The 23,306-nt window shown below is 39.5% G+C and overlaps 1 protein-coding gene across 2 annotated transcripts; it reads left to right on the top strand.

Moving 5' to 3' along the window:
• Positions 1–2,401: 2,401 nt before the first annotated feature.
• spsb1 (splA/ryanodine receptor domain and SOCS box containing 1) lies at positions 2,402–22,931 on the top strand. 2 transcript variants are annotated; one of them, XM_066673205.1, is made up of 3 exons: positions 2,402–2,599; positions 16,133–17,021; positions 21,225–22,931. In XM_066673205.1, the coding sequence occupies exons 2-3, from the start codon at positions 16,328–16,330 to the stop codon at positions 21,350–21,352; spliced, it is 822 nt and encodes a 273-aa protein (XP_066529302.1). In that variant the 5' UTR covers positions 2,402–2,599; positions 16,133–16,327; the 3' UTR covers positions 21,353–22,931. The 2 variants fall into 2 exon arrangements, with proteins under 2 accessions (XP_066529302.1, XP_066529304.1); XM_066673207.1 differs by lacking the exon at positions 2,402–2,599 and adding an exon at positions 2,675–2,791.
• The last annotated feature ends 375 nt before the right edge of the window (positions 22,932–23,306 follow it).

Raw genomic sequence — 23,306 nt, 5'->3', positions numbered from 1 at the left:
TCTTGGCCCATCCCTGACTCTATAAAAATTGTGCAACACAAGTTGTGTGCCACAACAGAACCCTACGAGCACGGAACATGATTATTGGAATATATGAGAAAGAGTATCCACGCAAGTGCCCCCTACAAATAAACCACAAAAGAGAAACATGGGAACAGATCTTGCTCAAAACATAGGCGTGTCATTGTTTTGAGGGCCATTATCCTAATTTCTTCCCCTTAAAGTGCAATGGTGATGTGGTGTGGGTTTAAGCACGAAAAACATTTGTGAATAATTTGTATGCTAGCATATTCAAACTTCACATAAACTGTACTATGTAAATAATCTCTGTCCTGATTGGCTACTGTACATCTGTACTGTACGTCACTGGAAATGTAGTCCAGGGTGAAACTCTATTAAAACTTCAGGCCAAGTGACAAGCAAGATAAACGAGTATACAACACATCATTTAACTTCAGTATCTGACCTTCCTGGAGTTATTACAGCTAAACACAATCAAATCTTCACAGCAAAGTTCCATCATATAGTGTTAACTCTTCCCTGAAAAGTAGAGCTTGTTATTGCTGTAGAATCTGGAGGTTATTAATAACCTATACTTAATTTAGGAAGAAACATGTATCTCCAAAACAGTAACTTTACAAAAGGAGAAAACCTTTTGATCTCTTCAGTGGAACTCAATTTAAAGCTGTTTACATTCCAATTCACCATGGTCCATTCATCATGACATTTTAACACAATATGAATGATGGCTGCTGTAGAGACATGTGTTTTTCCTTCGGCAGCAAAGATATACAGATATGCATGTACATTACTTATTTTTATTTTTTTGCAGCAGCAGAAGTTATATCCAGATAAAGTTTATGAGCTGACTAACATACTTTAATAATATGAAAATACTGCAATAAACTACTTTTGTTATTTCAAAGTAGCAAAAGAAAATTCAGTTTGTCATGAGATTGACCTTTAAGAGTTGAGTAATTGAGCAATTCTGTAGCTTGGAACATTCCAAATGTGAGGTGTGCTCAGCCAGTATGAACACAAGGGGACAGTAAAGGCTTTTTACATTACACAGCTCCCCTGATGCCTATTGCACTCAACACTGTTCAGCATTACTGCAATAAGCTACTGCAAGACCTCAATTCTCCCCTTCGCTGCTCATTCATCTAATATCTCACACTGGGTTTCTGGCAAATGAGGCCCTCCTATTCTGTCTCACACGATGAGACACTTGCAATTGGCAGGGTTTGGCCAGGATGCTTTGGGGGATTGGGAAAGGTTTGGGGATGAGTTCAGCATGCCTCCAGACGCCTGAGGTTGTTAATAAGCTCGGCTGTCTGTTGAATCATATGGTAAGCTGCCACTCTGTCTACATGAAAGTGCTACAGTGAGTCAACACACAAAGTCTGCATCCAGACAGGTGGTCAGAGACACAACGTACGGTCAAGAGTCTCCAGTGAAGTGTTTTAAAATATACCCCAATCCAAACATTATCCAGATTACTGTAAACATATGAAAGTAGGCATTGTGGTATAAAAAGAAATCTGTTATAATTAACTGTAGGTCAATGGGTCAATGAATTACTACAAACTAAACCTAAGTGGAACCAATGAAATTTAACAATGAGTTTAGAAACATCTATCATCTGAATGTCTTGACTGATCTGTGTTACATTGATTGCCCTATTTCACCCTGTTCTTAATTGGCCAGGACCACCACAGAGCAGGTACAATTTGGGTAGACCGTACTCTGTTCTGACGTGGTTGTTGCTCATTGCTGGTACAATTGGATCAGACACAGCAGTGCTGCTGAAGTTTGTAAATGATGTTCACTCACAGGCAACTCTATTAGACATACCTGGTCCACATTGTAAGTGCTAAGTCAGAGAGAGCTTCTTATCTGTTGCTTCACAGTTAACTAGTTGACTATCCCTTAGTCCTTATCGATTAGACACCGGATGCTGTTGGCTACATACTGTGTTCAAAAGTGTTTACAATCTCCAGCAGCACTGCTGTATCTGATCCAGCTGTCCCAGCACAACACTTACTAACACACCACAAACATGTCAGTGCCACTGCAGTGATGATAATGTTCCACTCCACAAATCATGCCTGCTCACAACAGGGTGAAAGATGGCCGATAAAGTATACAGAGCAACAGATTGACTACATGTTCATGCACCTGTATGGGTAAATGGAGCAATGAATCTAGAAACAGGGAGGTGATTTCAATGTTTTGGCTAATGGGGTTTGTATATATACAGTTACCCCAATCGTAAAATCAACATTAAGCCTATTGCTCATCAGCTGATGGGGTTAGTGGTTAGTGAGTGAGTGAGTGAGTGTGTGTGAGAGCGAGCGAGCGAGCGAGAGAGAGAGAGGGGGGTTCTTATAGCAGCTGCGAGCTATTTTACCACGTGATCTCAGGGCTGTTTGTAGCAGCCATCATATTACCCAACACACACAAGCCCAACCTAAAAAAGGAGAGAGGCAGAGGGACAAGGTGGAAAGCTATGGCTTTGCTCAGGAATACCGTCTGATAGCAGTTCCTCTCGACGCCGCTTCGCATATGTTCAGCTAGCCGGCGTTACACTACGGTAAATGTGAGTAAGACTGATCATTGTTTGGGGTTTTCTACATTGTGAATCTTTTGTTTGAGCGGGATGTGTTCGTGTAGTCTGCAGGGGTCACGTCTTCCCAGGTTTTCAACGTAAAATGTAAACGTGGAGGAGAGGGACGTTGAAACAACAGAAGCCCATTCAAAGCAACAGACGTCGAAGCGTTGAGGAAATAAGGCGAGTGTGTGGTTAGCTAGCATTCCGCAACCAAATGTAAATAAAGAAGCCTCCTTCCTGCGAGAAGGGGAACATGTCGCTGCTTCATGTTCAGCAGGGGTAGGGGCAACAGCTGGGCAATTAGCAACATAAGGCCAAGTCACAGCCTGCGTTTCATGAACTGACATTAACGCCTAATATTATGGGCTGTATTCGTTCCGTTAACCGTTCACTCTGTGGACTGTGAAGTTAACGTTACAAGTTTACTTGTGCTGTTTTACCCAGACTTCCGTATGAAAGGGTACAATAAACCGGTACATCATCCTAAAAACGGTGCCTTTAGCTCATGTTCACTAGAAATCCACCTCTGCTAAAGAGTTCAGCGTAACCTAGGGTCAACCTCAAAAGGCGCCCCGCTGCCCGTTTATTACACTAGCCTTACCAAATTTATTAGAATAATTAATAAGGCCTAAATATCGGCAGTTTGGGATTTATAACCACTAAAATGCCCGTTTGTGTGAGCCAGAATGTTAGTGTGATGCCGTAAAGACAGCAATGTAGTGCAATATAAAGGGAATATTGAGTTTTTCGTGGTAGCGTCCAAACCTGAGCTTTATAACCTGGCTCTGTCTGAACACTAATGAGAGACACACACAAAAAAAGCAGCGAGAAAACGGTCGCGAACGAGGTCCTCCACTTTCGTTTTTAGTGGTAGACGAGACACTTTAGTCTCACGGCATTGTTTCAGTCGGTTGGAAACATGTTTAACCAACAGTCTTTTTCCAATCGTCTCAATCTTTAAACAAGCCTTCTGTAAATACCTGGAACCCGTTTTTGTGGAAACAAGAACAGATATCAACGGTAGTTTTGCCACTGAATGTTTGTGAGAAATTTTCCATGTCATCTCACAAAGTGTAGGCCTCTTAGTCACAGTTTAGAAAGACTTAAGATTCATTGGTGGCTTTTTGTCTTTCACAATTAAAAGATGCATCAAAATTGGTTCGAAGTCCAGTGTTTCATTTTAAGGTCGACATGGATGCGTCTGTCCCTGGTGAGTTCATCAGGAAACATAATGATTACACACAATTACAATGTCCATTCATTCCGCAAAGTCCAGACAGGCTTAGCAGTGGTGTCAGATTCTTCTTAGTGGATATGGTGTATGAGTAAATGAAAGGCGTGGGGGGAGATTAGGAAAAAGCTGCTTTGTAAAATGCACAACGAGGCCACTTTGCTCCTTATGCCAAATCTGAACTTTGAAATCTGGGAGTAATAAAGATTTTGAGCTGTCTTTAATCCACCATGTAAATGCAGTCTAGTAGATTTGTATTTTTATTTTTTGTTAAGATATCTCTTCAAAGTAAGAGAGAGAGGCATGTTCATGCTTTTTGCTTCCCCAGAAAATCTGTGTATTTTATTTGTTTTTATACCTTATTCATTTTTATTTAAGTTTGATAATTTATTAATTTTTTTTTATAAATAAAAGGATCTGCACATCCTGGCCTTCTGCAAACACCTTTTTGCAATGTACAGATAAAGATATTATGCTTCTAAACACAGGACACTCAAGCTAGGTACACACCAGACACATTTGAACACACATCTCTGCCACTTAGCATTTCATTTAGTTTTTGCCCTTTTGTATTAAGCTTTTTAATTCGTGTAATTTATTGATTCAGATGAATTTCATGAATTATTTTGACTACTAGACAGTCAAATGCAAATACTTTTCTTTGACTTTCCATTATGTGACAGTGGTCATCAGTTTGCAGATAAAATATTTGGTTAAATGAACTTAATCATCTTTATTATTTAAGACATCCTGTTAAAATAAGTAAAAAAAAAAACCTTCTCTTCTGTGAGCTATGCTGAACAAGAGCAAGGCCATTGGGCTTCTTTAGAGTTACTTGTGTCTGGTGATGCATGTGTTTGTTTGAAAGCAAGACAGCAGCAGCCAAGAAATACTTCTGGCTTGCTTTAGAAGTTTAGGCAGGTTGTGGTTTCCTCCTGTGTGCCTTTCAGACCAGCATATCTTACCCCCTTCTTTTATTTCAAATACTAGCCAGTCTTTTTTATGCACCATTTGAAGTTCTGACCTCAGGAACATAAACCAATAAAAATGTCTTCTCTGAAGTAGGGGTTGTTTGGGTGTATGCATGATCAGAGAGATGAGTGTCCACTGAGGTCAGAACAGAAGTAGCCTACCAGTGTACAGAGTAATGTTTGCCTATGAGTTATGTTAGACTGATTTGTTTCTTTGTTCATTTAGAATTGAGTGCAGCTCTTAAAGAGGAAGTTGTAGAGAGGTTTTTTTTTCATGTAGTTAAATGAAGACTCAGAAGGACTCTTAAATGTGCCATTATAGAGAAAGCTGCCAATTCAGATCAGGTCATATTGGAAATATAGGGTACAGTTTGTATTAAATCAAAACCTTAGGAGTGTCGTTGCCATACAGGGAACATTTCTGATGCTTTTCCCATTGTGTGGTATCTGCTTTACTCATATCGGCTGTGTTCAGTTTTTAGTACGTTGAAAAGATTCAAACCCTCCTTGGATCGGTGCCCGATGAGAGAATATAGTGAGAGCTGGATGGTGCAACAGTGAACGAGAAAACTGTACTGACCTGTGTGAACTGATGTGTTCAGTCCCTAAAAACAATACTATGCTGACACAAGATGGGAAAACCATATATTGGAAATCTAATCAAGTACCAGGGGCCAAAAGGTGAACAGGGCAGATTACAGTAGAGTAGGTTCCATCAATACACTACATAACTTGATACCTGATTCAATCAAGCTCATCTGACTGAAATGCTCACCTAAAATCAACTCATCAGCTGTCTGTTTGACTTTAGTTATGCAAGGACAATTACATTTTGAGAAGTTTCATAAATATGGGCCTAGATATCTGAAATCTTTAATGCTTCGGAAATGTCCCTTCAGTTTTTGCAAGAAATGATTAGATTTGGCTAGACTTCATTTTACCATGGTAATAAGACAATATTTTATTTATTTAAAAGAACAGCTCTTCAGTGCTTGTGTGAACTCATTTTGGAATTGCTGTTGCTCAATCGCTGAATGAATCAAAATGTGACCTTACCAATATCGACTGGCTATAACATATCCCCATTCATAGTGATTCTGTTGTGGTTAATCCTGATATGCTGATTAAAAGATCAGTTTTGATCAAAGGGAGCATAGTAAGATGTCTCTTCCGTGTACCAGCTGATACATAAAGATGTAGGACGTTTGTCCCTGCGAGTAACCTCTAGCAGTTCTTTTTAGAAACTGACAGCTAGTGCCAGCGAGGGGACAAGGAGTGAACCCATTAGCACACTCTGTGCTCCTCAGTCTCTCAACACGTTTTTTTCAATGATTGATGCACACAGGTGTAGAATATATTCACAATTAATTGCAGTATTTAAATATAAATCAGATGTGCAGTGGTATTAAACAGTTGAATTGTAGAATTTGTGGTTGGCTTGAATCAGTAAATGTTTAAACTACATATTTAGGATGTTTAGTATTGTTTTTGCACATTTTGTTTGCAGCTAGAAAATTATGCAAACTCTGACAATGGTAGACTTTCACTTTTTTTTTTTTTTGGTAACTTTTAAGGTTATATTTACCCTACAGGTTTTTCAGTGGCAGTTGTTAGTGTGTGTCTTGATTTGCTGAATAACTGGATTTCCTAGTCTGAAAGATCAAACTGGACTGGTAACAGTAATATGTTAAAATTTTACTGAACTTTATTATTTTTTAAAGAATTCCCTTTCTGATGTTTGGCAATAAGAAGATATATATGGCATTTTACACGCGCCACATTCTCTTCACTCTTTCCTATTACGGATACATTTCTGCACACAGACCACTCTACATTTAATTTCCAGTCTGACATGTAGGTGCAAGTAGTACATTTTCCCTCAACAAACATGTGCATGATAGATTTTAAACAGAAATGTACAGAAAAGGCACATTATAAAAATCTTTCATACCTTTTTGACTTAATTTTCAGTCATATTCTTCAACAAATTAATCATCTTTGTTTTCCCCCCTATTTCTCATGTCTCAAGTGATCACAAAAGCATTGTTTAATGTTATCTGCCCTGACAGTGCCATTAGATTTGTTTTACAGATTCGCAAATTACCAGGTATTTCACAGCAGTTGAGGCCAATTTTGAACTGTTTATTCACTGCTTTGTTTTTTCTTTCTGTCTTTCCACTTTATGCAAGTAAAATAATTAAATCTGTGTTTAATAGCTGTTCTGAATGACAACACGGTGAGCCCTCTGAACAATATGCAGTGCTATGATGTGTTGCATCTTTGTTTCCAGCTTAATTTGTCTGAGAATGTAGTGTAAGTGGGGTGGAGTAGGATTCGTTAGACGTTTATAATGGCAGCTTGTGTGTACTGTTTGTGTGTGGTTTCGATTCTGGCTGTCAGTTGTTAGGCAGACATTTGTATGGCTTGCCAGGTTATGTAACTTGAGTAAATTGGTGAAGTCTCATTAGGCTAACAAGATATTTTTGAGACTCTCAGTATTAGATGAAGATTAATGAATGATCATGTTTTACTGGGCTGATTTGATTGCCTGTCCCTCCTATAAAAACACACTCCAAATGTGTATCACCCCTGTTGACTGCCCAAAACTTAAACAGAATTGTATCTGCTTTGTAAGTGAGCTTTACACAAACATCAGATTCAGCACCAATTAAACCAGAAATAGAGGCTCACCTTTTCTTGTGGTTACTTTAGTTTAATGTGCAAGTGGCTTTATGAAAGCTGTGATTTTTATGCATGTTATTCCTTCCAAGAAGTGGGCTTCCATTTATCAATTTGTGCTATAACTGCCCTTTGATTATTTACCTTTCTCTTCTTCTTAATGAACCTCAACTGTCATATAGCACATTTCTAGAGGCTTCTAATCTATGATGGTGAACATACAGTAGCTTATTTTCACACCGACTCAGTTTTGTAAGAACCCTTACAAACCGTGCTGTGAAAACCAAACTCTAAGAAGCCGTTCTGTGGGAGAGCTTAAATGTTGTTGGGATCCACTAATGAGCTCTAAGTGTTTTGCTGTTGAAACATGAAGTTATTCTACAACATTTATACAGTTGTTTAAAAAAAACAACCTCTCAGTACATTTGTAAAAATGTGTATTATGAGGCATTAGTAGCTATAACATACTTTGACCACACAAGCCTTCCTTCTGGCCACATCTTTCAAAGTCAACAGGCAATCGCCTTCTATTTTACTGGCTTTTGTGGTATTGATGGAGTATATCTTTAGCTTGTTCAGCTTTGCACACCAATGTATGAAAAATAATCCCAGAAACTCGGTTCTCAATTTATCTAGGGTACTAACCTGCATAATTATTACAAGACGGCATACATTTCCTGCTCCTGATCTCTGTATCTGGGCCAGTGGGTACACAACCGCATGGAACGTTACGGAACGGCCTTAACTGTTTGGCCCTGTAGTGGAAAAGTGCAATAATGTCTATACCTCTCTTTTAAACAGTGTAAGCTCCGTTGCAGTGAGGCAGTTCTCGCGTCCCGTCATTAGTCTGTATTGTCACGGTTAATGTTCCACATAGCCCCTTTTTTAGTTTTTTCTTGGTGGTTGTCATGCAGTGTTCAGCCAGTTCTCCAAGCATTTGCACTGTAACTAAGCATGCTATGGTAATAGCAGTAAAGATATTGTTTCAAATATTATGCCTGCTTATACCTATTCAAAGTAATTTTGTAGTCTGAAATCTCTAAATCCAGTAATGTTTGCATGTTTACATCAACTTTCATTTGTAATATGTAAGTGATTTTCAGGTTGAGTTGCATTAGTTTGAAAAAAATAAAATCATTAAGGTCAAATCTCAAAGTTTATCAAAATGCCAATCTCGTCATGGTGCATTAGAGCTTTTCTTGGTAATGGAGATGTGTGTTATGATTGGTTAAACCTCCGAAATTAGTTTGTTGTTTAGTACGGTGACATTGTTGTTCCACGATGAGTGCAGACTTTGTCTTTGTAGCCAGTCTAAAGCATGTGTATTTTTAAGGGTTTCTGGTTCACAAAAACTTGTAAGTACAGCTGTGTTAAATTCGTTTTACAATGGTGGTTAACAACTTTATCTGTTAAACCATGGCTAAGTTAAGATTTTTATTTTTTCCTGTGAGTGTGTGATATTTGACTTTTTACTCAGTTGCTTGCGACTGTAAAACATCTTATTTTTTACAATGGAATAAGACTATGTGAATATGCCAAAACTCTTCATATTTTGTGCACATTCTCAGAAAAAAGTGTGAATATTTGTAAATTACACTTTAAAATGAAAGAAAATAAGTCCTGGTGTAGGAAATCATAACTTAAATTTACAAATATTATAAAATGGTACAATGATGATCCCTAACTAAAGGTACTGTATACGTACCCTTGAGGAAGCAACGACAGTGACATTTTAACTATAAACGGTTGAGATTAAACCGTAAAAAAGTCTCAAGGCAATCCTGCTCTGATATTGGCCCTGGTTAAGGCGGGTAATTACTGTAATAGTAATTTAAAAGTGCTTTAATGTTACCCTGCTTCTTTTAGTAGCAAAAAAACAACAACAACAACAAACAAACAAGAAAAAAATAACTCGGTGCTCTGGTCTAAATGTTAATTAGGAGGATCCTGTCACTTGTCCCCTGCAAAGTTATTTGTGAGTCCGGTTGCTGTACAGGGACCCTTCATAAACATTTGTGTATTAAAAGAACTTTAAAAGCTTTATGAGCTGTGCTTGTGTGTGAAATAGTGCCTGTGTCTATAGCTCCCTTGGGATTCCTCTGTATGGCTGTATGTTGACTCAGCTACTTTGCCTCTGACTGAGACGGTGTGTCCAGCTGAATTCATTCAGCTCTAACCCACAATATGCAAAAGCATTTTTTTTTTCAGAGCGTGTACTGAATGCACAATTGTCAATATCATGTATCCATATGTGGTCCAAATTTTAAAACAGCAGTGGGTGTTAATGACCGGGGGGAATAAGCAGCCCCTATAGCCTGGGGATTAGGTAGCCAGCATACTGTGGAGTGACTGTATTAAAGGAAGACAAAATAAAGGAAAGGCCAGACAATAAATGCGTCATAGATGATGATAAAATGTGCAGATATTCAGCCTTGAACATCTAAAGGAAAAAAACAACAACAAATCTTTCAAGACTGTGTTCTGTAAACACAGATAGCCCAAAGATTTGTACCGATTTTTGTTTGGAAACCATTTACTTAATCTGTATTGTAGTATTGTCCTGAGTTATGGATTTGAGTTTCACTGGTCCCTCTGAACAACTACAGATGTTTGAGATGTTTGTGAGAGTGATACTTGCAGTATAAATAGTGATAACTGTAGCAACACGTAGCCAGATGTTAACACATTAACGGCATGTTACTGTCCAAGGATTAGACTAGCATTCCTGTCTTTCACATTTCCTTATTGTTTGCATTTTTGAATTCTGCTATTAGATTGTGCTAACCTTGGATGTGGAGTTATGTGCAGATTCATTTGGCGCCATATTTTTGAACCTTAATTATTTGTTTTTTAAATATATTTTTTTTTTCTGTCTAACATCATGCCAATTATTTATGACTGGTTAACGAACCAAGACCCAACCCATAAGACCATGTTTGTATCATTGTTCTTTTAAGGTAATGTAAGAGCTTCAGTTTGTGAAGAGATATACACTTGATTAATCTGGCTTTGTGATAAACTGCTGTATAACCCCATTTCTCTTTTGTGTTTTGGTTGTTTTGTCTCCACCCTCTGTAACAGTGGGAAAATATGCTGTTGTTTGGGTCTCTCAGGTGCATGCCTGTGTTGTATAGGTATATGTTTCAACTTGCTTTTTTTGTCCTTTTTGTTATCCGTCTTTTTCAATTGAAGCTATGACTCAACCATTACTCTGCAGAAACTGTGGTTTGCAGGTAGTCTGACTGCATGTTCTATGGTTGAAGTTAGTTGCCAGATGGTGTTTCATTGCCAAACTTTTTCATGAAATTCCAGCTTTGTTCTGTAGCGATACTCTTTAGTGATATTTCTGTTCAGTTTTTCAATGCTGCACAGGTAGGTCAGTCAGAACTGAAGTGATTCTGCATGTTTGTCACAGAGGCACATAGACAGGCTTGCTTTTTTTTGTTGGATGGAGGTTGGAAAATTTCAAACATAAATTATAACGATTAATTTGAATATACACCTAGCCAAGTTTTAAAGCTGTTTTAATACTGAATCCTGTGCATTCCTCCTTTTTTTTTTTTTGCTCACTGTGGAGCCATATAAAAGAGAATTCTTTAAAGAACCACGTCCTTTAAATGAAATGGAAATGTGAAGAAACACTTTAAAGTTTAGTTTATATACTAGCCCTCCCCCCAGGAACTGCGTACAATTATGGAGCCTTTATTCTTAACAGACAAGTTGTGACAACATGACTGACTCTGGCAAAATTCAAGCCAAGACACTTTCGGTTTGGCAGTTAATAATTGGGGAATGTTCAGAGCTCAAAGAGCCGTGTGGTGATTCAGAGATCATGCACTGTCTGTCAGGAAGTGAGTCTTGCTGCTGTCGGTTTCGGGGCCTGCATTTATTACTGCTGAACGAGGATGCTTCTGCTCTCGTCACTTCCTTCAACAGAAGCATGACAAATTAGCTCATTCTTTTATCGTATGGGTCACTGCTGGCTGTATTGACGATGAGGTTGTATAAGGCTCCACTTCAGGATGCAGTGTTCAGTTATGGCCACACCTGTTCCGGGGCAGCCCTCGGCTCTTCGCTTGTGAGAACTGTTGAACTTGTTTAGTGAGGGAGTGAGTGCAGTGTGGTGTTTTTGTTGTGTGTTTCTTTTTTTTCCCCTCTTTTCATGGCTACTCTGAAAGCAGCTGTCAGCATTATAAGAGCTAGTTTGAGCATGCTGCAATGTGGCTGAATCGCATTATTGCTTGAATGTAGGGGTGAGCCAAAGGTCATTAGAAATTCATTTAAAGGACTGCATTTCTTCAAAAGGCGTTCAGGTGTGTCTTTATTTCTCGCCTTTATTGACACTGTTCTTGCATGACTGGTTTCATGAGGCCGATCACTTCTAAATGAGAGCCATTATTTTTTAAGGTGAACATGGTTGCTCTGAGTGTAAGGTACTTTTTAGTTTTATCAACGATTATCATAAGTAAGATCAGCAGTTAAGTGGTGTTGTGAAATTTAAGTCCTGTGTAAGATGTGATTTCCCTCATGAGTTTGCCTTTTAGCATAAGCAACATTACTGTCATTATGATTTCTGCAACAATACCTTAATGATGTCATTGTGAATTTTGGCTGTGATTATGATGCAAGCACAAATGAGTATCTTATTGCAGCAAATCAACCTCCTTTTTATTTTTGGTAATTTGGTTTGCTAGACGACAATTTAGCACTTATGTCTGCTGGCAAATGAGTTAGTTTTATCTTTGTGTGTATGTGTGTGTCATAAAGTACACCGTTCTTTTAAATTTGTGGGACTTTTTGTTTGAAGATTGTCAACATTGTTCCTACCATTTTCATTATCTATTATCACTCCGATTAGAAGATCATTTGTTGTTTTTTTTCCATTTGTGTAGCCATGAAGAGGTTCAATATCGAACAACGAATTCTTATTGTGAAAACTCATTACAAAAACAGGGAGTGTTACGCAGAGACTGTGCGTAAACTTTGTGCGATCTTTGGACGTGGCAATGCCCCTACCGCAACAACAGTTTTGAGGTTGGTACAGACATTCGAAGAATCTGGGTCAGTTGCAAGCAGAAAAATCACCCGGTCAAAACTGTAATGTTCGAACGCAACTAAACATTGCGGTAGTTCAAGAAAGTGAGCCCTGTGAAGTCGCTTTGCTGTCATTCACAACAGCTGGGTATGTCAACATCATCTGTGCATTGAAAAAAGATCTTCATATGATTTTCATCTTCATTGGATTTTGACTAGACAACAAGAGGACGATAAGTTATCGTTAATTTCAACGATCAGATGACTGCCTGCAGAGAAAGTGGAGGCGGTCATCTGCTCAATATAATTTTTCATTATTAAGTTAAAGCATATGTTGAATGAAATTAAATATTTTTGAATTTTGCTTCGATTTTTGGCTGATTTATTGCATTTTTAAAAACTGCCTACTTCATGAAACACCCTTTATATATAAATCATGTCTTATGCAGGACTTAACTTTCACAGATTAGCTGCTGTTCTTACTCATGATGATAATCGTTGATCAAATAAACTATATAAAAGTCCTGTCTTTTTAAATTTACTTCAGAATTCTTGTTAAAACGCTAGTGCAAAAATACTTGCTTGTGAATGTACCAAAAATAAAACTTTAAGTTATGGTATGCCTGAAAAATTTCTTTCAGAGAGCATGTGTGGCTTCAGGAAAAAGCCCTTAACATTTACGTGATACACAATTATGTAGAATACTTGTATTTCACTACACATTTATAATTCTCGTTCATATGACCTTCTGGCTGCTCCTGTACGCTGTCATATTGTAGCTCATTGTGCAAACTACCAGAAGCACAGTATAGTCACATGATGGGTGTGCTGTCATCATTAGGGTGTACTGTTGGAAAACATAACATGTTGTGCAATCTGCCTCTAGCTTTCATGACACAAGTAAGGGGAGCTGAGGACACATGCTGGATTTTCCTTTTAAAAGCATTTAGTCTCAATCAGGGTTTCTTTGTGTTTAGTGGACTGTAGAAATATTCCTACTTCCAGCTAAAGGCTACTGCGCACCAGCAGAGGTGGCAAAAGTGGGGGGAAAACAAGACCCCTCTGGGATTTTATGCAAACTATCTGGCTTCTTTAATTGTCTCAAGCCTGCATCAGAGACGTCATAGTAATTGCAACAAAATTCTGGGAATGATTTTGACTTTCTCAAGCTGAATTTGCCACCTCTGCGCAACAGATAAATGTTGCATGGCACCATCATGGGGTCTCTGGTGCCAGGTAGTAAAAAGTACAGCTGTAGCATGTGGAAAGCATTGCAGAGAGACGAGAAACTGAGTTATATCTTTCTTTCTGTGTAGAATAATATGGCTGTTTTGAGGTAGCATATGTACTTAAGCCAGTAATGTCCACATAATAGCTTTCAAATTTGTCATTTGGCCAAAATGTACATCTCTATAACTCATTTGAGGACAGTCAATTTTTAAAGACATATTTTTTTTCTTTAATCCGCAGTCAAGTGCTTTCTGTCACTCCATTCGTCTATCCAGTGTCTGAATCGAGTGACTGTGCGACATTTCTGTTTACACCATGATTTGTCGTCATCCATTTTCCCAACTCTGCTCCGCCTTGCATTCACAGCGGCCTGCCAGATGCCTCGAGCGTGTGACTAAAACCTGTCCACAGTAATGTCCCTATTTCAGCATGGTGGTGCTTCATTTAACGTGTACACATGCTGAAAACAAGTGATTTTCTAATGTAGACACTGGCTCGATATTTGTCGCTGCTGCTGTTTTATAGGATAAATTCAATGTGTTTATCAAAGCTCTTTCTCAGGTGACAATGACTGAGCAATCTGAGTGTGCCTTTCATACTGTGGAGAGATGATCTCACCCCTCCCCCAAAGTGGGCAAAGGGGCAGGAATTAAGCTTCTAAAAATTTTATGGGGTGAGCATATTCTAGGCTAGGCTGCATTAGCATGAGTAGTAAAATGTGGTCTTGAAGGTGAAGACAAAAGCTGCCAGTGTTCCCTTAGCCCCTGCAAATCCACGGCGTATCCTCTGCATTTCAATCAGTTCCCCACTCATAGGACTAGACGCTGCAAGCAGCTGCAGGAGCCCCAGCCCCCAGGCACCAAAATAAACCTGCATGAACAACACAACAGCATGGTGTCACTTCCATGTGACGCTCTGTCCCACTCAGACAAGCTCCTCAACCACAGATCTTCTCAGAAGTGGAAAGCCCTCCCATGGCAAGGCTATTGGTGTTCTTTACTCCTTTTAGCAGGATTGCATTTGTAGTTTCAGAAATGCTGTCTTGTTTATATATTTCTGCAGGAGACTTTTATTTTTATTTATTTATTCTAATTATTATTGTAAGCTGGTCTTCTGTAGTGGGCGGGAACGTTTAAACCCATGCACAAAGAGTGTGCAAATTAACATGTTTCTTACTTTCTAAAGGTTGGACAGCCATTGAAAACGATATTGTTTTGCATTCACAAATTCACCACCCACTGCTTGGTTTTTCTCTCCCTTGGTTAGGCCATCACTGGAGAGGCATGACCCATTTAAATGGTTGTTTACTTGTATTAGAAAAAGGGCCAAGACTCTCCTCAATGAACTCTTGTCTACAATTCAATTACGACTTGGCCCCTACAGTGTTCATTTTTAAACACTGCTAGACTCTTCTTCATGCATCGTTCTGTGGCATTATGTACTGGACTGTGTTCTACTGTGTAATCATTTTAGAAATGGAAAAAATTACCATCAGATCAAAATGTTAAATGCAAAATATGATTTTAGATGTGGGATAAAATAATGCCTTTTCAAATCCTGAATCTTTCAGTGAACATATGGTCATACCAGTGCACCGATGTTACTTTTTCTTGCATGTTTTGGTGGCTTTTGGGATTATTTCAAACATGGCAATGGCAAAATAGATAACTTTTGCTAGCCATAGTGCTGAATACAGCCTCCCTGTATTATGGGTATTATGCTGCCACTGACCCCGGCTGGGAGCCAGACAGAATATTGCCGCTTGTGGCTTTCCCTGAAAACAACACAGCTGCACATTATATATTTTTAAAGCCAGACATTTTGTTATTGCTTTTCCTGTTATCTTCTGCCTAGACAAGCTTAAAAAAGGAAATGGCTTGCATTCACTCTCCTCTGCCCCCCCTTATTTCCTTTTTTTTTTTTTTTAAAGTGTGTTGTGAGAGCTGATTGTCTGTGCTAAATACTAGTGATTTGTCTGGACTGCCTCAGCATGTCCTGAAGTAATACAGTGAGAAGTGCCCCAGAGACTGATTTAAGCTGAGCTGAAGAAAGACGAATGCATGAGTTAATTTAAAAAAAAAAAAAAAAAAGGTTTATTTGCAAAGATGGACACAGATTTGACTTATCTACAAAGTCAAATTTACTCATGAGGCAGACATGAATGGTTTTAACTGTATATTAAAACTGAAGACTATGCTGTAAGTGCTGCAGATTTTAGTGGTTATATAATGCTTGTCTGACACATGCCATGCCATCCTATGTTGGGATTTACTTATTTACAGGTTCACCTGGGGTACCGACAAAAAAGCAGCAAGTGCTCCGGGTTGTCTACTATATAACGCTAACTTTGCTTTTAATGTTTTCTTATCTCCCCAGGTGGGCTGAACTAGCACCTGCTTTGACCCTCTTCCCTGGTGGCATCTAACCCAGAAACGTAAAGCAGAGCTAACTGCTTGGTGGAGGGGTCTGTGGTGAAGGAGCAGAACCTTGGCTGTTCCTCGTTTGGCTGTTCTTCGCCACGTTTTTTAGGAGGGAGGAGCAAGCGAGGGTGTTGTTTGAAGCATCCGTAGCATGGGGCAGAAGGTTCCGGGAGGCATAAAGACGGTGGACATGCGGGACCCTGCGTTTCGGCCCCTCAAGCTGGAGCTGCAGGCCCTGGACTACACCAAACCTTCCCGACTTGACATGCTGCTGGACATGCCCCCAGCCTCTGCTGATGTACAGGTGCAGCACTCGTGGAACAATGATGATCGCTCGCTAAACATCTTTGTCAAAGAGGACAACAAGCTAATCTTCCACAGACATCCTGTGGCTCAGAGTACGGACGCCATTAGAGCTCGAGTGGGCTACACACGGGGGCTGCATGTTTGGGAGATTAGCTGGGCAATGCGGCAACGTGGCACTCATGCAGTTGTTGGCGTAGCGACAGGGGATGCGCCGCTACATTCTGTAGGATACACTGCCTTGGTAGGAAACAACAGTGAGTCCTGGGGCTGGGACCTGGGACGCAATAAACTCTATCACGATGGCAAGAACCAACCTAGTAGGACCTATCCTGCCTTCCTGGAGCCGGACGAGACCTTTATTGTACCTGACTCTTTTCTGGTGGTCCTGGATATGGATGAGGGGACTCTAAGCTTCATAGTTGATGGACAATATCTTGGGGTGGCTTTCCGAGGACTTAAAGGCAGAAAGCTGTACCCTGTAGTAAGTGCAGTATGGGGACATTGTGAAATCAGAATCCGGTACATCAATGGACTCGATCGTAAGTAATAAATATATTTCCTTTTTTGAAAATATGATTTGTAAGAACTATTGGTTTGTAATTGGTCTGTGTAGAAGTGGAAAACATGTTATTCTAGAGGACTAGTGTCAATCACACTTTGGTTTCTCTGCTCAAATAAACCTCAGCTGAGGTTTCACTTGCCAGGTTTAGAAGGTTGAGGTGCCGATCTGGGTTTGTCCCTTCAAGTCCGTTATTAAATACTAGGTTTGGGTACAAAATCAGAACTTTTAAAAGCACCAATTGAATAACATTGGCACTACGAATTACCGATTTACTTCAAATCAGTCAGTGTCAAATTTTGGTTCAAGAATATATCGCCGTCAGGACAGTGGCAAGCTTGTAGCGGTCTCAAGTGTGTGTGGGTCTTTTTTTGTTTTTGTTTTTTTTTTGTGTTCTCCGAAAGCTGACATGAACAAAGCTCTCCCTAGTATTTGTAATGTGAAATGCAAAGCTGTCTCACACAGTTCCAGGGACCTGGAGGTTCTGGGTTCGATTCCCGCTCTGGGTGACTGTCTGTGAGGAGTTTGGTGTGTTCTCCCTGTATCCATGTGGATTTCCTCCGGGTGCTCCGGTTACCTCCCACAGTCCAAAAACACATGCTGGTAGATGGATTGGTGACTCAAGTGTCTGTAGACTGGCGCCCCCTCCAGTGTGTAGTCCTGCCTTGTGCCCAATGATTCTAGGTAGGCTCTGGACCCACCGCAACCCTGAACTGGATAAGGGATACAGATAATGAATGAATGGAAGCTGGCCATGGCAAAACTTCAAACAAGCAAACACCTCATGATTGCTAACTGCTTTTTGTGAATGGTACAGCAAAAACTTCCAATTATGTTTGCACTGTAAATATTTGTATTTCTTTCCTGATTTCTCTCCCCTGTCTGTTTTATTGACACACAGGGTGGCTGTATGAGTTGTAGCATATTTTGGAATTGTGCATTCACATTTAAATTTCTCACCTTTTTATTAACATTTACATTATTTATGTAGCCAGAGTTATGTTCACACACAACTACTGGCTTGTTAGGTGAAGTCTGCAAACTGAAGCAAATGATTCTATGTTGCGTAGGAATGTGTGCATATTGCTGCTGTTCAGATTATATAGTAGGCATATAATACAGTTTTTGCAGTTAATTTGAAAATCTGAAGTGTATATCATGAACACTATTAGCATGCTCATCAGTCCAGGCCATTGCATTTTTGTTCTCCCCGAATGGAACGTACTTCCATGGAGTGTAAAACAGCTCTGGACCTCCTGTGTTATGAACTTCATAACCCTGTGTTTTTATAGAAATGTGAAGGAGATTGTTTGTTTTTCAGTGTGAAAGGCATATGACAGTGATTATTTACAACACAGCTCTGGTATGGAACCATGGTTAGAAACTACTTTCTAGATGAGAGCTTTGCTTAAGCAAATCTTGCCATTAATTATGTAAAGGAAAGTTTACTCACCTGTTAGGAATCTTTATTCAACTTTATCTCTCATACTTCCAAGAAGCTAATCATTAACGTAACTGATGTCTGCTTTTCCGTTGCATTGCGTGGCTTATACTCTGAGAGCAGGAATGATTCCACAGCTGATATGGAATAGCTTCGTAAACCTTCTCACACATTTTGCCTCATTATTTATTATTAGTTGTGTGTATGTGTGTTATATAGCAATTCTTTTCTGCTATGCATGTAAAAATCACCCACAACAAGATGTTAAAAACTGTGTATTCAGTTTTAGCTTGAAGTATTAGCCTTTTTTTTAATGGTATTGAGCAGATATAATCTTTTAAATCCACAAAAGTGGACGGAAATGCTCAATGTGGTGATTTGCATCCTGAAACATGACTTTTTATTATTTATTTATTTATATTTTTTTATTTCACAGGTGCAGATTGTGATAGCGATGCTGAAAAGATGTATTGTGCAGCTCTAATTTGTATTAGGTCATGTTTTTGAGGAATTATTTTGGCCCTGTCATACAGAGTTACACTGAACTGTTCCGTTGTGTTTATAATTCAACATTTTTAGTTTGTGGTTAAATTCTCATTGTGATTTAGTCACAGCACAGATTTACCACTCACCAGATTCATACCAAATCAGCTCATGTATGACCTCAACATTCCTCCTTTGCACATTCACTGCTCATGGAATTGTCTCCATGGTACTGTTTTTAATTTACCCTAATAACACAGAACTATGGTTTTGTACGTCTTTGAAAATTATTCCACACCCAAGGTGCATAGTGGGGGTAATGCCTTTTATTGCTCAATTCTGAGGCGGCAGGCTGAGGTTCCAGAATGACAAACGTTAGAGTATCGGGTCCAATGACATATTTTTTTCTAATTTACAAGACGGTTAAACTCACTATCTGTGTAATAAGGGCCTTTTAAATGCATAACAGCTCTTTCATCTCTGTTTTTCAAGTCTGGAATCCTACACACAAGCCCAGGTTCTGATGTATGGAAAGTAGCATTCATAATAAGCAGCATCAGTGCCATTGAAGGACTCTTGGTGTCGTACTGTTGAGAACTTGTGAAAATAGTTGAACCACGGGTTTAAAAAAAAAATCCCCGGTTATAACCTCAACCTAACGTTTCTAGTGGCATTTTGATGATGCACAAGTTGCAATGTTTAGTTTTCTGAGCTTTGATATTGGAACTCACAGAATGCATCAGCATATTGGCACCACATGTAAACCCAAGCAAAATGGCCTGTGAAAACATTATTTTTGTGTCCTTTGGTTTTTTCATTCAGACTTGTTTAAACAGTTTGTTTGTTTGAATTAATGATTTGAAGTATGCATGGCTGTATATGCCATTTTAGGCACCCATTAAGAGTGGTGGGGGAATACATTCTTCATTGCCACAGACTTCCTGTAAACTGTAATTTTACAATCTACTTGGAAAATTAAGACATGCTCTGGAGCAGCTGCAAGTACAGCTAGGGTCAACGTGCCCTATACAGCATATCGCCAATATTGAAAGAGTAGCTGGCCATGTGTATTAGGAGTTATGTCCAAGAATGAGGTGTCATTTATGTTCCTGTGTCTCTCTTCTCAAAAAGCACCCAAATTGTTCTGTCAGCATTTAAAGCTTTGCTTCATGCAGTCTGAATGATGTCATCACTGTGTGGTCCAGTACTGAGAGCAGACAGGGGAGTGAGTGTGATGTAGTCTAGTCAGTGCATTTACCATAAACACTCTGTTTTCAGAGGAAACTGCCTCATGGTCAGCAATTACGTCTGGTCTAATCAGACCCATGTCAGTCATCCTGCCGGTGCTTTCCGTGCTCTCAGATGGAATAAACACTAAAAAGGCTTCCCCTCAGGCGAGTGAGCGAGTTGATGTAGTGTAGCGTTTAATAATGGCCTGGCTGATTTGTAATGCAACACATCAGTTCAGGATACAGGTGTTCCAGAATTTTGCCGTCTCCTTTGAGAGGAGTAAGCAGGGAGCCTACCGCCAGCGTATTACTCAGACTCCTCCAGCCCTGTCCCAGTGTACAGTCAGAACTTGTCTTTACATTAATGCATTCCCTTCAGAGCAGACCCAGTTGTCAGCTCAAGGGCAAAAGCCTGCATGTGCTGTTTCCATACTGTTTGCTTTCCCTGGCGTCCAGTTTTAAGGGTGTGTATTACTAACTGAACTCTGCAATGAAACAGGTGCCAAGGAATAAGAACCAAGATAATGCTGGAAGCAGAGATAATGTTGTAATAACAAATTCACAGTGAAAGGCTTATTTCTATTGAAGTAGTCTGCACAATGTGTTTATGGACAAAACCTTAACTGCATAAGCATGTGGTGGGTAAAAATACTTGGTGATATGTTTATTAGTCTTGTCTTAACGCAGACTAATGAGCTCATGTAATGAAGTCAGGATGTGAAATGAAATTTCGTAATTGTACCTGGCCTAAAACCATGTTGCTTAGCTGTTGGGAGTTAAGGTTCACTTTAGTGACTGTGATCTAGCTCTCCTAAAGCTACTGTCCTGAGGCACTCAAGAACATCTTGGGTATCTTTTTAAATGAATGTACACTTAAAATGCAAAGAGAATTTCGAAGAGCTTATGATGTTTTATGTCTTAGCCTGATGCTAATTAATAGGTTTTTTAAATATATTTTGTGTTTCAAACTCAAATGTACTGCTTACATGAACAGTGTTTTATAATTCTCTTCTATCTATTTCCTCCACAGCTGAGCCATTGCCTCTGATGGACCTTTGCAGACGCTCAGTGAGAGTAGCATTGGGCCGAGAGAGACTAAGTGAAATACATGGACTTCCCTTACCTGCCTCCCTCAAGAATTACCTTCTCTACCAATGATGATAGGAGTGCCTTTTCAGCAGTACAAGGCAAAGCGCTCATTCTCTCTGGGATAACTTTACACTTTTCTTCTCCCCCCCCCCCCTCCTTCCTTCCTTTTCCCCTGACGAACCTGTTTACTTAACTGCTTTTCTCCATGCTTTGAATTTTGGTACAAGACTCCTTTGCTAAAGTGTTTTTACAAGTCACACCAAGGACGCCTCTGTCTCACATTTTGAAATGTTTACGGTCACATTTTGGCGTCCCTTTTGGTTACTTTTTAAAACTCATTTTTGTGGCTTGCTTTAGTCATATACTGGAAACACAATGAAGGTGGGGGAGGGGCATACTGAACCCTGTGGCATGAGCTGGCCCAGAAGAGGAGAACATAGGCTGCATAGCTGGATGGGCATCTACAAGTTTGGAACCTCCGCTATTTGCCATGCCTCTCTGTAGTTTCTCCCTAATCATTATTCTTCTGTCTTTTTAAATAGAACTTCATGGTGACGTGTGCTGGGTTTACCTTTTGAATGCTGGTGTGGAATGAGGTTGTCAGGAGTTTATATCTAGGCAGCTGCTTGTCACCTTTAGTCAAGTATGAAAATTGGTCTTTTTATTTCATGAATGCAGAGTCCCTAGGCATGAATTATGGATCCATTTTTAAGTGAAGATTTTAATCTCCTACACATTCTTACTCTTAAAATTCCTAGGACAGATGCAGCTAAATGCAAGGTTTAAGATGGAGCTCTTTTTAGCAGGATACAAATATAAGTTGACTCATAAAGCAGACTGGGTGCGTAACGATCTCTTGCCCCCTCCTTGCTGCTGGCAAGATAAATATAACTTGCTGTTAGCTCACTGGCCGTCTGGCCTGGGAAAACAGGCTCTGACCTCAGTGTCTATAACGGGGTAGAGAAACTAGCGCACACGGCATTAGGAACCACAGCTAGTGTGGCCTGCCTGCCTCGCTCCTAAAGCCAGCAGGCAGTCTTCTCTCTTAACACTGTAATATCTGAAGTGCCTGCCCATATGAACATGGTGCATTGTTTGGAGAGGGCCACAAGTTTTAAACGACTTAAAGGATGGTGTCACTGTGAAACTGTAGCATTCTTGAATGATAGTCACAGCAGGCTGTTTTAGCTGTTGGTCTTTTTTAATAATTGCCCGCTGATAACAGTCTCTCTTTACTGTCCATGTTCTTTGTGGGTGTTTTTTTTTTTTTCCCCCTTCCCCATTTTGACACCTGCTGTTATCCTGATGATGCTGGGAAAGAGGGACAGTGGTCCTGCAGTGAAGTGTGTATATTTGGTGACACTACTGTACTGTGCCTTGTCAATGATTTAGCCATAGTGTGACACCCTGGTGTTGGTGGGCAAAAGTGTTTTTATAATGTTGAGGAAGCGTTCAAGCTTCTTCACACAGCCCTGAGACTGAGAAAGGAGGTAACTCTGCTTAGATGGTGTTAGGTTTTCCAGAGACTTCACATAACGGTCGGTTGTCCTTGTTTTTTTCGTGCAAATGTAGTTCTTGTTCAGCTTTGTTTTGTACCCTTCCTGCCTGCAGTCCATCATCCTCTTTATATTAAGTGATGTAGATAATATTGATAACTAATAAAGTTTATTATAAATAAGCTTTTGGTCTTGTATTTATTATTATTCTTCTGATTAGAGAGCAGATTTGGTCTATCAGTGTTGGTATGTGAAAGAACATATCTACCACATTCACACATTTTGCCCAACTTCATAGAGGACCATAAGAGAGAGATTTTTAAGACTTTTTCAGTTCACTTAAATTTTTACCCAGCTGTGCTTGCAGGGTTCTGACATATCCCAGTGTAACAGATATTTATGTATTCAATCAACTTCAAGTAGAGTTTTTCTTTTGGGTTGGATTACATGTTTGTCCCACAGTGAGCATGTTCCGTGTTCCTGTAGCAAAGGGACAGCAAGCTAAGCTGTAAACACCCCAAGTTATA

Source organism: Hoplias malabaricus, chromosome 5 (genome assembly GCF_029633855.1).
Source record: "Hoplias malabaricus isolate fHopMal1 chromosome 5, fHopMal1.hap1, whole genome shotgun sequence".
Lineage (NCBI taxonomy): Eukaryota > Metazoa > Chordata > Actinopteri > Characiformes > Erythrinidae > Hoplias > Hoplias malabaricus.
Note: the sequence above shows the minus strand (reverse complement) of the source record. Positions and strands in the feature narration are given on the sequence as shown.